The following is a 16,862-nucleotide window of genomic DNA, read 5'->3' on the forward strand; positions in this document are numbered from 1 at the left end:
GAAGACTTAGCTGCCTGCGATCATCTAATAGATTTGAAGAACCAGCTCACCTACGACTCAGCCACGCCTAAAATTCTAATTGGTCAAGACAATTGGAATTTACTACTCGCCGAAGATGTCCGTATAGGACCGAAGAACCAACCAATCGCTTCACTCACGTCGCTCGGGTGGGTGCTACATGGTGCGCACAATAGGACATTGGGTCAGAAAATCCATTTCGTCAATCAAGTTACTGCTATTGAAGATAGAATGGATGAACAACTGAGAGATTACTTTGCCTTGGAATCTCTTATCATTAATCCGCGTCGGCCAGACTCTGATCCAGAAATAAAGGCTGAAAACATTTTGAAGAAACACACACACCGTTTACAAGATGGGCATGTTGAAACCACACTTTTATGGAAATCAGAGAACAGCATCATGGTTAATAATTATGAGTCGGCGCTGAAGAGGCTCATATCAATAGAGAGAAAAATTGATCGTGATCCTGAACTGAAAAGGAGATACACCGAACAAATGGAATCACTCGTCCAGAAGGGCTACGCTGAGGTGGCACCTAAAAGTATCTCTCCAGGCAGAACATGGTACCTGCCACACTTCGACGTGCAAAACCCGGCTAAACCAGAGAAGCTTCGCATTGTTCACGACGCCGCTGCTAAAACCAAAGGTATGTCACTAAACGATTTCCTCTTGACTGGACCAGACCTTCTTCAATCGCTTCCTGGAGTCATGATGAGATTTCGCCGTCATGCTTTCGCTGTATCAGCCGACATAGCCGAAATGTTTATGCAAGTCAAAGTAAGACCTCAAGATAGGGATGCCCTTCGCTACCTGTGGAGAGGACACCGGCGGGAGGGAACTCCTGAAGAATATCGCATGACGTCGCTTATATTTGGAGCTGCGAGTTCACCATGCACCGCGATATTCGCTAAAGATTGGATAGCAAAAAGCAGTGGAGACGCTCACAGATATTAGCGGACATGTTTTGGAGACGCTGGGTTCGCGAATATCTCCCTGAACTTCAACACCGGCGGGAGCCTCATGGTCGAGGCCCTACTTATGAAATAGGTGACCCGGTACTTATAGCCGACTCACAACTTCCAAGAAATACGTGGCCAAGAGGACGCATAGAAAAAGTATATCCAGGTGCAGATGGACAAGTGCGAATAGTTGAAGTACGCACTAAGGGTGGTCTTCTGAAAAGGCCAACCAAAAAACTCGTTCCGCTTCCAAAGTAAGAAGACGTCGTCGCTCACCGCGGGAAAGATGCAGCATCACATCGAGACCTGATTCTGCACGGCGGGAGAAATGTTCGCGACAACCGACGCGCATCATCGGCTGTGAACTCGTCACAACATGTTAGAGACTGTTTAGTTTGGCAAAAAGTGACGTCATACCACTCTCGTAATTTTGAATGTTATTATTAGTGTCTTTTCTAAATTAATAGTGTTTTTTCCTTTGTAAATAAGTAATTACATTAAATAATAAATATAAATAGATTTGGGTTCCGTTTTAGATAATAATTTTCGACTTTATATCTTATTTGTATAGTTGTACTATGATTTGCCGCATTAATCGCTTTTTATATAATAGTAACTTCCGTATAGTAAATTTTATTATTAATTATTGTTTGTCATAGTTTTCTGTAACAAAATAACAGATTTGTATATTCCTAATGTGTGTAATTAATTTTAGAGAGAATTTTCATTGTAAAAACTCATGTAAAATTCGTCATCGTAACAGCATTTTTCGTAATTTAATAATAGATAATACTTAAATAGTATAATGTTTTATACATAGATAGATAGATATTTTTATGTTCTTTTAATATGTATAAATTGTAAAAACATCCGATTTTTAGTTATTAAAATATAAATGTAAATGTGTGATAATCATAGTAAAAATATTGTTGTAAATAAAGATAAAACGGCTCGGTGGCTCGCGGCTCTCGTTACCGTTTAGCTCCGCGCAACGGAGGTGCGCGTCGGGCGAGACAGAGACAGTCGGCAATCAACGGTGAGCACAACAGGAAGAAGATAGAATCGGAACAAGACACGAATAGAGCCGACAGTCACCGACCGTTATACAGTGATCAACATCTTGTTTCAATATCCTGTTTCAACATCCTGTTTCAGTATCTTGTTTCAATGTATAGCAAGAACGTCTCGCAAGAACGTCTCACAAGAAGGACTCACAAGAACGTCTCACAAGAAGGACTCCCAAGAACGTCTCACAAGAACGACTCACAAGAACGTCTCACAAGAACGACTCACAAGAACGTCTTGGGGTCTCAGCATACTCCGTGTTCCCATGATCTGGAACCTATAGTGTGCAGGGCGTCAGCGGCTCATTCACTTGAGTTCCGTCCGTCCGGTACAGGTACATTCATCTTATAGGATGAGGCGGTTGTGGTGATCTAGGACAGCCTTTAACTGTAAATGGTGATTGTGGTTTCGATTTCCACTAGTGGGAACAATTAATTATATTAACACTATTTTCGTTTCCCTATTCCATCTGCCATTCAATATAGAAAGTGGAGAACATAGTGTCTCAACACTAGATTCCCTCTGATTACTCTGCTATATGCAGCGTGATACAGCGTGAAGCTGAAACTAAGGAACATTGGACCCGATCAAACACTTGGTCTTCTCCTGACAAGGAATCGAACCAATCGCGTTTACTGTACTGATGTTAAAAGTTAAATAATTACTTAAATATTATTTCAGATATTTGGTGGGTTTTAAAAATCTATTAAGAAGTATAGAATGTAAAGGCATAGCTTCTGTATTGGGGATCAATTACTTCGCCCGTGGATACTTATCACCTAAGGCACACGAAAAGTAAGATATTATTTATAGGTTTTAGAATAAATTTTTAGAATTAGAATTAATTTTAATAAATTTAAGCTTTGACTTATCAAATTCACGTTTTTAAACTTGAAATTAGTTCAGTAAACATAATTACAATTATCCATTTGAAGCTTAATATAATATTTACCATTTAACTATTAAATTGTAAGATAATTAGAAAATAGTGCGCATCCAATTCACACACACACATTCCTTTTTGCTATTTTGTGAAAAAAACTATAAAAAAAAAACAAAAAAACAAATAAGAAAACTGTGGTACTAAATACTCAGTATTTTTATTATTTGTAAAGTTCCTACTTTCACATACAAACTGTTCTAGATACATAACCCACATGGTCCTGGGAAGAGATCTTCTCGACAACACTCTTAATTTAGTCCCATCATTGATTCCCCTGCATATGGACATCAAAGAAGATAGTCCAGAATACCAGGTCTTAGAGAAAAAGTAAGTAGTCTCAGACATTATATTTTTTTATAACCAAGTTTATAGATTACTATTATTCCATCACTCAACACGTAGTTTAAAAAATTGGAGGAAAACCTGGGAACTCAGTGGGGTTCCCTGGTTCCTCTGTCTTAACACTTTAAGACACCCCGTTCCCTATTAAAACACACTCAATTGAGTGGCGGAATTCAACACTGCGCTTTACCTCATTGCCAGAGAGAGGATATGAAAATATTAAATAATTTATTTACTCGAGTGGGAATCGAACCCACAACTGTTGCCACGACGGGCTCGTGAAATAACTAAATATAAATATATAGCTAAAATTGTATATACAGTTGGAAGATAATTAATTACTAAAAGCCCTCAAAGAATGTGACGTAAACAAAAAGTTGTGAACATGGCTATAAACATAAATCAATAAAATGTACAAATATAGCGTTAATGTGGAATTTACACGTCATAATACCAGTTTTACATAATATATGTTTAATATACACATATAATACGGAGGTTTCCCCATCTGGTTGAACGACTGGTTTGACTCGGACATACATTTCCAGTATAACATTTATGATTTACACAATTAACATTAGCGGCACGCTATATGCCGTATAGGTACATAACGCGACGTATAAATTAATAAAATATTTGATAAATAGTAAAAATTAATATAAATAAAAGTAAATCTTTCAGAAATCTATATTTTATAAAAATTAAACTAGGATTATTCTGTTCATAACATAAGCCAAGCATCTCAATGGATGTTTTCCCGTTCCCTCTGCCTACCCCGCTATGTGCGGGATACAGTGCTAAACTATTAAAAAAATAATTAAATAAAGTTTAAGTACAAAAGTAATCAATTATTAGAACTGGTTATAATTTCCTTATATAGAAGAATGAATAAAATTGTTATTACAATTTACCGCATTGATAAGGACCCGTTTCTCACGAAGCGTCAGCTTTTGTCTAGTGTTTATTATGAACCAACTATAATTTCGAACAAACTTAATATACTAGCTAAGATTTCCTTCACGATGTATCCCTCATATATCAGGGTAGGCAGAGGGAACCGAAAGAGAGTGTAAGGACACTCCGTGTCCCATGCATCGCCGAATTTTCGGGACATTCCGTGATGAGTGACGAAACTTAACGCCGCGTTGTTATGTTGTTACCAGAGAAAGCAAAAAGACATAAATAAACAGAAAGTAAAACTACGGAATGAATTAAAGTAAGATTTTCCCGCTTATTATTTTGAAATATATAAATTTTATTTTTTTCCAGAAATCAACAAATAGTGGATAACAAGCTGAAAAAAGGTAGCGTTTCTGAAGCTATAGAATATTTCGATCAGGCCGCAACTCTACTTGATAAATTGAGGGCCGTTCAACAACAACTTAGAGAATATATTAGGTATGTAAAACATAACGAAGGAACGGACATACATACATACATATTATAATCTAAGCCTGTTGCGTAAACTACACACAAATAATAAAGAAATAAAAATCACTAGGTTTCATTTGTTTACCCTGCTATCCTACAGGTACATAGTGGACGAGAATTTTATTATAGTAATTACTGAAATATATATTTCCTTCAAGAATATATCATAAGTCAATGAATAAGTTAATAAAATATTTTTTATCTTCTCTTTTGTTCTTAGAGAGGGAGTGAACGAGAGTTTGAGAGACGCTCGCAGAAGTGAAGCGATTTGCGCTGGCATTCTGATTCTAGTGTGCGTTGTATCTCCTATCATAATAGCACTGGTTCGAAACGCCGTGAACACTATACAGGTAAGGTTTTTTTTTTAATTCTTTTTTCTATTCTCAATAACTCCCTTATAAGCAGAATAGGCGGAATGAAACTAGTGTCAAGACACTCTGTTCTCCACTGCGTTCGTTTGCGTATTACATTGTTAAGCTTAACACAGTTTGAAAACAAAAGATATAAAAATTATCAGAGCCACATAATGAGAGTAGCACCCTGAGTGGTGGTCTTAGTAAAATAAAAAATCTTTCTAATTTCCATTTAGATTTAGATTACATTTATATTGAGATTACTTCAAATATATAAAAAAATGATATGTCATTTATATCGTGGTATTGTTTTGAGGAAACATTAATTTTAAATTTCAATTTTCCTACAATGTTATCCTCCCTTTTTTAGTCATTTTTTAGATTATAAGTAATCAGTGACATTAGAGGAAATCCCAAATGAATAATTAAAAAAACAATACCAAAAACCTACATTTTTTGTTACTTTAAAAAAAATCGGTTCAATAGCTTAATAAAATTGTCAAATTTAAATATTTATTTGTAGGTTTATGCCAGAAATCTTTCGGAAAAAGCGAGAGAGCTGGAGTATGAGAAGGAGATGAGTGATTCCCTGCTGTATCAAATGCTACCGACTACAGTGGCAAAACAATTGAAGCAAACGCAGCAGGTAAATGTATTTTTTGTTTCTGCAAACTCTACCTTTGTCCACTTATATAATTTTGCGTATTACGTGGTCAAAAAAACCGTGTTTTTATTTTGTTTGTTTTTTCCTGCATAGTATGATAGGTAGAAAGAATCTAGGGTTAAAACATTCCGCTCTCTAGTTTCCGCCGATTTTCCAGAAACGTCATATTTTACATATTGAGTGACACAACTCAAGGGTTTTCGTTTACCAGAGCGAGGAAATGGAAATATATTAAATATAATCAAATTTTATAAAAATCGGTGCCGATTTAAATGTTTTTCCATACAAACTTTCAACCCTTATTTCAACCTTTTAGGGTTAAAATTTTTCAAAATCCCTTCTTAGTGGATGTCCAGATTACAAAAGTAAACATCTGTCCAAATTTCACGTTTCTACGCACAGCGGTTACGGCTGTGCGTGCGTCTTACCTCAGTCATATAGATTACATGTTACGCATAACTTCCTGTTTTCTGAAAGTCAAACCAGTTGTTGAACCGGTTTGGGGAAACCCGTGAATAATAATAAATCTATTTATATACTGGGATTTCATAGTTAATTAATAATTTATATACTTACATAAATAGAAATTTGGACTGTATTATTAGTACCCATTGCCCATTCATTAAATGGTTCATTCATTTATAATTTTCATTCGTGATCGTTTTTTCGTGTCTTAGCAAGTGGTGTAAATTTTTGATATGTTTATTATATATTTTTTAAATTATAACAAAATAATATTAAAAATTATACGACTTTTCAAATTCTATTTAAATGCTTTATCTTTTATATTGTATAGCAGGATAGATAGGAAGAATTTAACATCAAGTCTCTCCGTATTCCATTTTCCGTCCAAATTCGAGCACAAGCACTTTTCTGTTTCTTCTGTTTGTGAGTTCGAATCCAACTTAAAGGGACAACCAGGGAAAATTTTAAAATACTCGTATACCTAATACTTAGACGATTTGTTTATATAACAAGAAAGTCCATAATTTACTTGAAATTCATACTTTGACCTTTTGATTCCGTCTGACACAGTAACGACTAAACTAAGTAGTTGACCTTAAAATGTCATTTGCCTTTATATTATAAAGATTCATTCAATTTACCGCAATGTATTAAAACAATATTACTATGGGTTTTCCCTGGGACACACCATTTCTTATGAATCACTTGTACCTACATAACTATCATATTGTATGACAACAATATATTGGAAATAAGTTTTATTCATAATACGAATCTAGTTGTGGCGCAGTGGTAAAAGTGACAGGGTGTGGGTTCGATCTCCTCTCTAAGAAATTAAATATTTAATATTTTTAATCTCTCCGCTCTGGTGTGGAGGAAACGCGCGCAAATCCTACAAAATTTGACGGAAAGTGGGGAGCGGAGTGTCGTAACACTAGACTCCCTGCACAGCGTGAAGCTGACTTTTTTAATGAATTATACCTTAGGTGCCACCGGCGTAGGGTTGCCTGTGCCTCGTTGTCTGTTTTTACCGTATACATTTCGGTGAGTGTGCACTGCATTTGCACAACTTAATAGCCCTGGCCCTTTTTTATGATAGAACCTCTAGGAACACAGCTTCACGCCATCCGTACCTGGTGGAAATTCCAAACATATAAACGAAACGCTTTGAGGCTACATTATTTATAGAGATTGGAATTTATTATCGTCTAATAAAAAATAATTGCATTACAAACTTAAGAGTTCGTAGTACAAAATATGATTTAATCAATTAAACGTCGCCGTCGTTCTTCTCGTCATACTATCGTATAAAAACTACAAGGAAAACTACAGTAGAGTAAGTATTGTATTTGTTTGATTCCAGATGAGCCACATTCTTGTTTTTGCATTTCTGTATCATGCCAGTATAAAAAGATATTTGGCTTCTTTGTTTATGAAATTCCTATGTTTTAAGATTCCGTAATTCGAAAGAAAAAAACGGAATCTTTACCAGGAAAACTTTGTTGTCCATCTGCCCGTCCGTAATTATAAGATACGAGCATTTGTTTTCGATAAATATAGTTTTCGTAAAAATAGACATTAAAATATTTTTTCTTAATGAGAATAAAAATATTTTAAAATTTTTTTAGATGTGCCAAGTATGTATGTACCCATAAGTACAATCACTGCAGCCGTCGTGACAGTGTCTGTACACAGTGGTCGTGGGTTCAATCCCCATTTGGGGAATAAATACTATTATTTTCATGATTCATCATGATTTTCCACTCTAGAATGTCTCGAGAATTAGAAAGTTAAAAACAGAATACGCTAACTACGCTACTGTTACTCTACTTATGCGGGAAAAACCACAGAGCTTTTTTTTACATCGTATATTATACTAGTAAAGTAATTATGACATAAGAAGAAACCAAGCTCATGTTTTAATTAAACTTTTTTCTTTTTCCCAGGAATTATTTAGATTTTCATTAATTTTTTTACGAACTTTGAAGTGGACTTTAATAAACAAGTTTAATCAAAAGTTCTCTTCCAGCTACGACGTAATTATTAAATGATGATTATTTTAATATGTTTTTTGAGACTTTTTTGGCACAGTTGAAAAGAGTCACGCGATGGTTTTGGTTTTATTTTCACTGGGATATTCTGGGATACAGTGTAAGTGTGAAGCCAGTGTTAAGTTTCGTCCCCACTTTCCGCCCAACTTTTAAAACATTAAGTATTGAGTGGCGGAACTCAACGCCGCACTTTGTCTATTAGAGTGAAGGAATTAGGATAAATATAATTCCCCTGAACGGACATCGAACCCACAACTATCACTTTTTATTCAGACACCCTACGTCATAGTCGCCTCATTCTAATACATTAATATGGCATACTGGCTATAATGGCATTCTGGTGATGCAATTATATTTTATGCGTAGAGTTTTTCCTTATGTAATATGTAAATGAATTAAAAAAAAACATTCCTAACTTAATTTATCATTGTATAGTCGGGTAATCCCAATGTTCACATTCAAATACAGGTGTTTCCCAATTTGAGTGTATCAACATTCAATATCTTTAAATAGATAAAAATTGGAATAAATTAGAAAACTAGAAATAAATAATTTGTATCTATTTTTATAAACGTACTTACTTGTGTTTTTTCGTCTTAAAATTTCCGATAATTTTTATCATTATTTATTTATTCGAGACCGTTGTAGCGCAGCATGTGACTGTAAACCGAGTTGGATTCCCGCTCAGAGACAAAGAATCGCTCTGGTACGAGGCAAAAGAGCTGCGTTAAATTCCGCCTCTCAACACGAAATGCCTCAAGAATTTGACGGAATTCTGAACTATCTTAATGGGAATGGAGTGCCATAGCATTGGGTTTCCGGGCTCCCTTTGCCTACCCTTATATGTGTAAAATACAGTTAAAAAAATAGTATCACCGAAAACTCCTAACCTTTTTTATCTCTTCACATATCTGTGTGCTGCATATAATAGAGTAGGTAGAGGAACTTTGTTTTAAAAAACATCCCGTTCTTAACTCTCCGCTCAATTATTGTGTGTTGTTGTGTTGTTTTGCTACCAGAGCGAGCTAATTGAAATAATTTGTTCCCCTGAGTCACAATAGAACCTGCAACCACCACCTTTATAATTAAATACTGTGCCATGACAACCTCTGATCTTTTCATATATTTAATTATATATTTCAGGTTCCAGCTGAGTTTTTTGCGTCTGTGACTGTGTATTTCAGCGATATCGTCGGATTTACAGCCATAGCCGCGGTTTCAACACCTTACCAGGTAAGCTAAAAACATATAATTGTCATGTTACTTGTATAACTAGATACTACCTTAATCTTATTGAAAGAGGATCGGTAATCGGAAGAGAAAATGGGTAGTGAAAAGAAGTCACTTTGAGGTCGTCATGGCGCGCGTAACTAAACGCAACGGATTTTTATGAATACATATTTTCATTTTTTCGCTCTAGTAAAAAGACAGGCAGAAAGTGGTAAACGGGGCGTCTTAACTTAGGTTCCCTTTGCCTACCTGTATATGTGGGGTACAGAGTAGAGTTGAGCTCCGCTTTGTGGCCATATATTAACTATTAACAACACAATTAATTTCAATAAAAATAATATATTTTTTTTCCTTTCTAGGTAATCAGTTTTTTGAATTCAGTATACAAGCTGTTTGATGAAAGGATTGAATGCTATGATGTGTATAAGATCGAGACAATTGGAGACTCTTATATGGTGGCATCAGGTCTTCCCGTTAGGAATGGTATGTATTTGGGTTTCAAATTATGATATACGAGTTGGTGTTACTCTTATATTAGGCATAGGGAACCTAGTCTTTAGACACTCCATTCCTCACACACGACTGCCTTAATGTCACAATTTTTAAGACATTAAGTCAAAAAAGCACAGTATTAAGCTTGCAATGCGTGTAAAGAGGCGGAACTCAACACTGCGGTTCGTCTTCTACTTCGTCGTCATTTTTTTTACTTTTGCATTAATTTAATTATAATCAGAAGATCTAAGAAATTAATAAATAACAGTAAAATTATAACATTGAAGGAAATAAGCACGCAACGGAAATAGCAAGCATGGCTCTGGAGTTACTTGAGGCTACCTCAATGTGTCGTCTGCCACACCGTCCTGATCAGGTACTTAGGTAATATTGGTCTCAGTGTTCCAGCTTGCTTTGCTTTTCTTGTTTATTTTAATATGCTTTAATTAGTTTGACCTGTTCTCTCTATCGCCACCTGTTTTTAGCTTCACGCTGTATCCCGCACATTGCAGGGAAAGCAGTGGGAACTGAGTGTAAAGACACTCAGTGCTATTCTTTATTACTCATATGTAACATTGACTCAGTGCGCCAGGATGGCCTCAAATATATCAATGATCTCTAGATCAAGTATCGAAAGTGAAAAATCGTAATTGTTTTAATTGCTCCTTAGAACTACTAACAAGGATAATTTTAATGAAACTTAAACGTATATGTAATCGAAAATGACCTTTATTAATCGTTCAAAAGAGCAATAAAAAGAAATTTTTAAGTTTTCATTTTCTATTATTTATCTAGGGACCGTGAAAACATTTGTCAATGTAAAAAAACATTTCATCGCTATTTAGACCCCACTTGTCGTCTGATTTGCTTTAAATTTTCCACACGCTCTTAGTATGTAATAAGAACAAGAACTAGATATGATCGCCAGGATAAAAAGAAAATATTTTGATATTTTCTATGTTTTTTTATTTTTTTATTTAGACGCTATGCATGCGAAGCGGTATTCATACGGGCCCTTGTGTTGCTGGCATCGTGGGTACTAAAATGCCGCGCTACTGCCTCTTCGGCGATACTATAAATACTGCGAGTCGTATGGAGAGCACAGGGGAACGTAAGTTAATACACAAGACTTCATTTTTTCCAGCTTCAGCTGTACGCCACACGCAGCAGGGTAGGAAGAGGGAACCTAAATGTTTTTTTGAATTTTCCGCCGAAATCTGGAGGCATTGCGTGTTGAATGGCGAATCTTAAAGCCGAGCTTTGCTTCAACATCAGAGCGATGAAATGAAAATATTAAATATTTCATATCCTCGAGTCAGGATCGAATCCACAACCTGTCGTGTTTACATTCATAGTTTGTACACCTGCGCCACGATCAGCCTCAAAACATCCTTTTTTTCACTTTTTTTTCATGTTATATTAAAATTGAAGAGCTTTTTTGAATTTTAAGCAGAGAGAAGAGTTGTTACATTCTGTTTTATATTTGCGTATTTTAAGCCTGTTTAATTGTATTTCATTGTAGCTATGAAAATTCAAATATCTGAGGATGTAAAACGAGCTTTAGACAAAACTGGGAAATTTGTTACGACACCACGTGGAGTGGTGGATGTCAAGGTAAGTTTACTCATGCCAGCTTAATCCGCATATGTCACAAGATTAAATCATAATTTTAGTTGTTTTTGGTTATTTTTCTCATAACAGCAAGCAGCTTTTCGTCATTGATGGAATGCGGAACCTAATGTTATGAAATTGGGTTTTTTCATTCACTTTGAATTAGCATACCGGGAATTTGTATTTCACTAAGTGGAAATCGAACCCAGAACCATCGTATGTCCAATATGATTTTTTTAAACTAAACAAGGTGGTGCCAAATCTAAGATCTAATTCGTGACTTACATCTAATACCTTTGTTATATCGCTTATATAGTCATATTCAGTTTATTTACAATGAATTGGAAAAAAAACGAATATATTTTTTTTATTTTAATAATAACTACTAACAATTATCTCTAAATATTGTATAATATTGTTTCCCTGGGAATCATCCTTTCTGAGATACTATAACTGTATTATAATATTCTTTAACAAGCTTACACTTGTCGTGGGTTTTACCAGAGAGAGTTCTTGAACATTTATTGACCTTGGATTGCATTTTTATGAATGCCTGACATGACTTGTCCAATTTATTTATGTTACTTGAAATAATCTGAAAATAAATCTTAACTTCTCAGTGACAGAAGTCAAATGTTGAGTAGATACTAAAAAATGCTGAATTGACTGTGATGAAAACAGGACTTTTACTTGCGTTGTAAAAATCTCATTTAAATTTAAAAGAATCGTGTCGGTAGGATTTTAGATTTTTATTTTTTTTATAACGTCTCGCTGTAAAGGCATAAAGTAAACAGAGGGAATCTTGGAACCGAGTATTAGATACTCTGTTCCCATTAAGGCGATTCTGTTCCCCGCTTTCCGCCGAATTCTGGAGGCATTGTATGTTGAGTGGCAGAACTCAACACCGCGCTTTGCCTCGTTGCCAGAGCGAGGAAATAAAAATATTACATAATTAATTTCCTCGAGTGGGAATCGAAATCACAACTTATCGTGCTTAGTCACACGCTTGTGCCCCTGCGCCACTGGGCATCAAAGTTCATCAAACTCAAATATTATCTAATTTCATTTGGTATGTAGGTCTAGACTAGACATTATTATAGAGGATTTCACAAAATGCCAGTAAAAAAAAACAGGATTTTCCATTTTACAACTAAAGTCATCAATACGACGACTAATTACATATTTAGGTGGCCATGCAGGTCAAACTGATAACCTGGTTAGTGAGTAGTGAATAAGTATTCCTGTAGGGGAATTTGATGACACTATAAATAAGACATTGGTCTAAGTCATACCACAGCGAACACATGCTCGTGTTGTCAAATACGTAACTATTGAGTCACGGCAAGCAATTTGATTGCTTCATCATATCAAGGCCGTGAAGGTCGACGAGAGTGAAACAGAATTTTATAAGATCATCGACCGCAAGTAAGATGATATTTCAATAAGAATATTATTTTAGCCTCACCTGTATCCCGCATAACAGGTTAAAGAGAGGAATCCAAGTGTTGAGACACTCCATTCCCCACTTTTTGAGAAATCAAGTTGGAGAAAGTGAAACTTGAGAAGGAAAGTCATGTGCCGCACTTTGTCTTGTTACTAGAGCGAGAAATTAATTCCTCGAGCGGGAATCGAACCCAAAACCGTCGACGACGGTTTACGCTTTGCCACTGCGCCTGGCGTCAATAACAATAATAATGATGACGACACATTATTCTAACTGAACTATATGGTCGTGGGCTGAGTTCCCAAATAAAACAGGGTTTACAGACAGGGTAATAATTTTTATTAAAAATATTTTAATTTTTTAATAAAATTTTTAAAATTCTTTGATTTTAACTTTTGATTTTCTAAATCGTCGACTTAGTGGTCATCGGTGGAGAATAGAAAACGAAATAAACAATTGGTCTCACTATATTTTGTGTTTTTTTTTTCTAATATCAAGCTCTCGTATCCTGCTACTAAGTTTAAAATCCAAAAATTAAATAAAACGAATTATTATGCAATTATAATGCATTTAGTTTCAATTTCATATATCGGAAATTCCCCTTAGTATTTATATTTGGCCTTCATTCAGACATTCTTTTTTTTTTTTATTCCTAATTGATTTGGAATAAAGTGGCTGAGACATGCGATACAACGGACAGATAGACATAACTTATAGACTATAGGTTTCATTATTTTAATATTAAGAAACAACGTAATAAGAATAAAAATATATAAATAAAGAACAATTTTACAGGGCAAAGGAGAAATGACGACATATTGGTTGGATGGCAGAACTGGACCGTCACCAGTGAGGCCTACTACTTCCCTAGACTGCACGCCCAGCTTCCTCGCCAGAATCCATCAAGGAAGAACCTCCCCGAGATACCAGGATAAACATAATAACGTATAATAAAGAAATTACTAAGAAGTCTATATAAATTAATTAACATAATTAAAAATTTTTTTATTAGGATAAGTGTGTGTTAATAAATGTTTGTGTTTGATCAATTTTTTTTTTAAACAAATTCATATACTTTTTTTAAATGATAATTAAGAAACGCTGATTTTTTAAGACTATCTATTTTTTATTTTCAAGCCATTGTGTATTGAATGACAGAAATATTAAATCATAAAAATTTAAATTAATTAATGAAATGGATTCATTTTACCAGATAGAAAAAAAATTGTATATAATGTATCTATAGAAGGATTAGTCTAAATTGTGGCCATAAAAACAAGCCTAATTAGTATATAAAGTATATAGGTTTTTCTTTGCATAATTCTGCGAGAATAGTTAAGAATACATCACCTTCAATGCTCAAAATCTTGAACTTATCTTAGAGAGTCGTATCACTAATAGAATATAATAAAATTAGACATAATTTTTGCTGCACTATCATTTATTATAAAACATAAATTAATATAACACAAGCTTACATGACAAAATATATATATTACTAATATCACAAAAAACAATACAGTTATTTTAAATAAAAAATTAAGAAAATGTCACAACTCAGAAATGAGTTTACTCTTTATACCCCACATATTGCAGGGTAAACCTAATGTCAAGACTACATCCTCCACATTCCACCAGAATTTGGAACATTATATATAGTGTTGAGTGGCGGAACTATGAAAAACTAAATATTCACTAAATATAAAAAAAATTGAGACTTACTAAATATAAATTAAAAAGTGACTTCACACTTAATATAAGTGAAGGTACTATAAGTAATAAAGTTAAGTTATTATATTTATAGAAATAGAATAGCAAACAGCATTAAGTGACAGACTCCGTCTTCCTTTATCACCTATGGCAGTCTCATTAGTCTGTTTTTAGTTTATATATCCTACACATAGAAGGGTATGAGGTAATCTGGTAAGCTCTTTAAGCCACTCCATTTCCACCTGTCAGTCTTTTATTCGTAAATAATTCGACGATTCTTATAAATAAATGTTCAGGTATGAAGAATTTTATGGAGCTTCGCCCGACGATACCACGTTGTAAATCTCACAGTAGCTCCTTCTTCTTCTTTCTGTTCGACCCCTAGCCCTTCCTCTGAAAGAAAAATAAAATTATAAGTATTCCTTCTATATTGTATGTACTTATCCTAACCATATTTAAAGAAAAATAATAAAATTTATGAATGTCATCAATCGTTCATTGTCTCGTCTTTTTAAACGGTTTTATTTAGCTCACCCCGTTTGTTTGTTAACAATATAAAGATTTCTCACATCTGTTTAGAAAGTGTTGCTTTAGATACCACTATATAACTATACTTCCTTTTTAATTCTGCGTTCTGAAGATAATGATGTGGTTGTTTTTGTCCTTTCACTATTTGTTTGCAAATATTTTTTTTACATATATTTTTTTCAGCTTCACGCTGTATCCCGCACACAGCAGGATAGGCAGAGGGAACCTAGAATTAAAACACTCAGTTCCTCACTTTCTGCCGCATTCTGGATGCATTGCGTGTTGAGTGGCAGAACTTATTACTTTTATCACAGAAATGGTTAATTTGTTCCCTAATTATTTCTACTACAAATTGCTCAATTTAACTAGAATATAATCATTACACTCACCAACTTCTCGGGGGCACAGCGCTGGTGAAAACGACGTCTATAGCCTTTTGCACATTTATGGACAGTTAAAGCACCTCCATCGTTTCTTTTACTAGGAACTGCTCCAACACTATGCGCTGGCTTGCTCTCCACAAAATTCTGTACTACGATGGTCAGGATACAGAGTACAATGAAACACTTCACAGCCTTCATGATTGTGAAATTGAAAGAGATGATTAACAGCGATTTTATTTGAGAACCACTTAGTAACTTAGATGCGTGACTTGTGTTCGAATACGGTCAAATACATGTATTTAATGTATAAGGATATAAGGAAAATGGTCTTATTTGTGCACCGACCGGTTGAATACTGATGTCTTCGAAACGCGCGAATACTTAAATACCAGTATATGTATGATTCAGGGTGTGTGATGACGTAAAAAACGTAATATGACCACATCTTTCACAACTGATTGACTGTATTCATTGTTAATTATTATTTAATATTGTAAAATGGATATAATTTAATTCAAAATTATATAATAATTGAATAAATCGATAGAAATATTATTTTTTTATATTGTGATAAACTCGTTAAAAGCCATGTATGAAACTAGTGTTAATATGTCAAAAGAAATAATAGGACATGTGAAAATAAAATCATAACAACTTTCAAGAAATTACATGAGTGTTCCCAAATTGACACAATGGCTACATTCGAGGGTAAGATCCGTATTATTTTTTCATTGTTTAGGTTTAAACTACACTTACTTTTTGATGAAAACATAGATGATTATCTATGTTTTCATCAAAAAGTGATACGTTTTCAGTTCTAAAAATTTATGATAAAATTCGACTGCAAGATCGACTGCAACCAACTTGGAACCTCAGATTCGATGAAATTAGTGAAACTTGCAACGTAAACAATATCTGTTATTTATTAGAACTCAAAAGTCAACAATCCCCCATAAAGCAGGGCAGGCAAAGGGAACCCATTGTTAAGACACTCCGTTCCCCAATTTCCGCCGAATTTTTTGAGGCGTTGCGTGTTGAGCGGCTTGCTCGAATAAATAATATTTAAATTTGGTATTGATTTTTTATTTTATAGTTCTAATAATTATGTACTACGAGGATGTCATTGAATACTCGAGTCCGAAAATCGACACGAAGCTGTTACAGCTTATA

The 16,862-nt window shown here is 34.5% G+C and overlaps 1 protein-coding gene and 1 long non-coding RNA gene across 2 annotated transcripts in view; one reads left to right on the forward strand and one right to left on the reverse strand.

The window, feature by feature from the left end:
- LOC146534122 (uncharacterized) overlaps nucleotides 1-14,120 on the forward strand; it is a 40,601-nt gene extending 26,481 nt beyond the window's left edge. The window contains exons 6-16 of the mRNA XM_085194250.1: nucleotides 2,727-2,840; nucleotides 3,190-3,315; nucleotides 4,600-4,728; nucleotides 4,982-5,111; nucleotides 5,638-5,760; nucleotides 9,438-9,527; nucleotides 9,884-10,007; nucleotides 10,304-10,392; nucleotides 10,998-11,127; nucleotides 11,539-11,630; nucleotides 13,867-14,120. Coding sequence (XP_085050376.1) covers nucleotides 2,727-2,840; nucleotides 3,190-3,315; nucleotides 4,600-4,728; nucleotides 4,982-5,111; nucleotides 5,638-5,760; nucleotides 9,438-9,527; nucleotides 9,884-10,007; nucleotides 10,304-10,392; nucleotides 10,998-11,127; nucleotides 11,539-11,630; nucleotides 13,867-14,022 — 1,303 coding nt within the window. The 3' untranslated portion in view covers nucleotides 14,023-14,120. The remainder of the gene's footprint in view (nucleotides 1-2,726; nucleotides 2,841-3,189; nucleotides 3,316-4,599; nucleotides 4,729-4,981; nucleotides 5,112-5,637; nucleotides 5,761-9,437; nucleotides 9,528-9,883; nucleotides 10,008-10,303; nucleotides 10,393-10,997; nucleotides 11,128-11,538; nucleotides 11,631-13,866) is intronic.
- A 384-nt stretch (nucleotides 14,121-14,504) lies between these two features.
- Nucleotides 14,505-16,245, reverse strand: LOC146534123 (uncharacterized). Its single transcript, XR_014878560.1, has 2 exons — nucleotides 15,699-16,245; nucleotides 14,505-15,174 (listed from the first exon to the last, which is right to left on the reverse strand). It is a non-coding gene; the product is annotated as an uncharacterized LOC146534123 (long non-coding RNA).
- Nucleotides 16,246-16,862: the final 617 nt, after the last annotated feature.

This window comes from Heliconius melpomene, chromosome 12 (assembly GCF_056956725.1).
Source record: "Heliconius melpomene rosina isolate 202511_hmr_F chromosome 12, ASM5695672v1, whole genome shotgun sequence".
NCBI lineage: Eukaryota > Metazoa > Arthropoda > Insecta > Lepidoptera > Nymphalidae > Heliconius > Heliconius melpomene.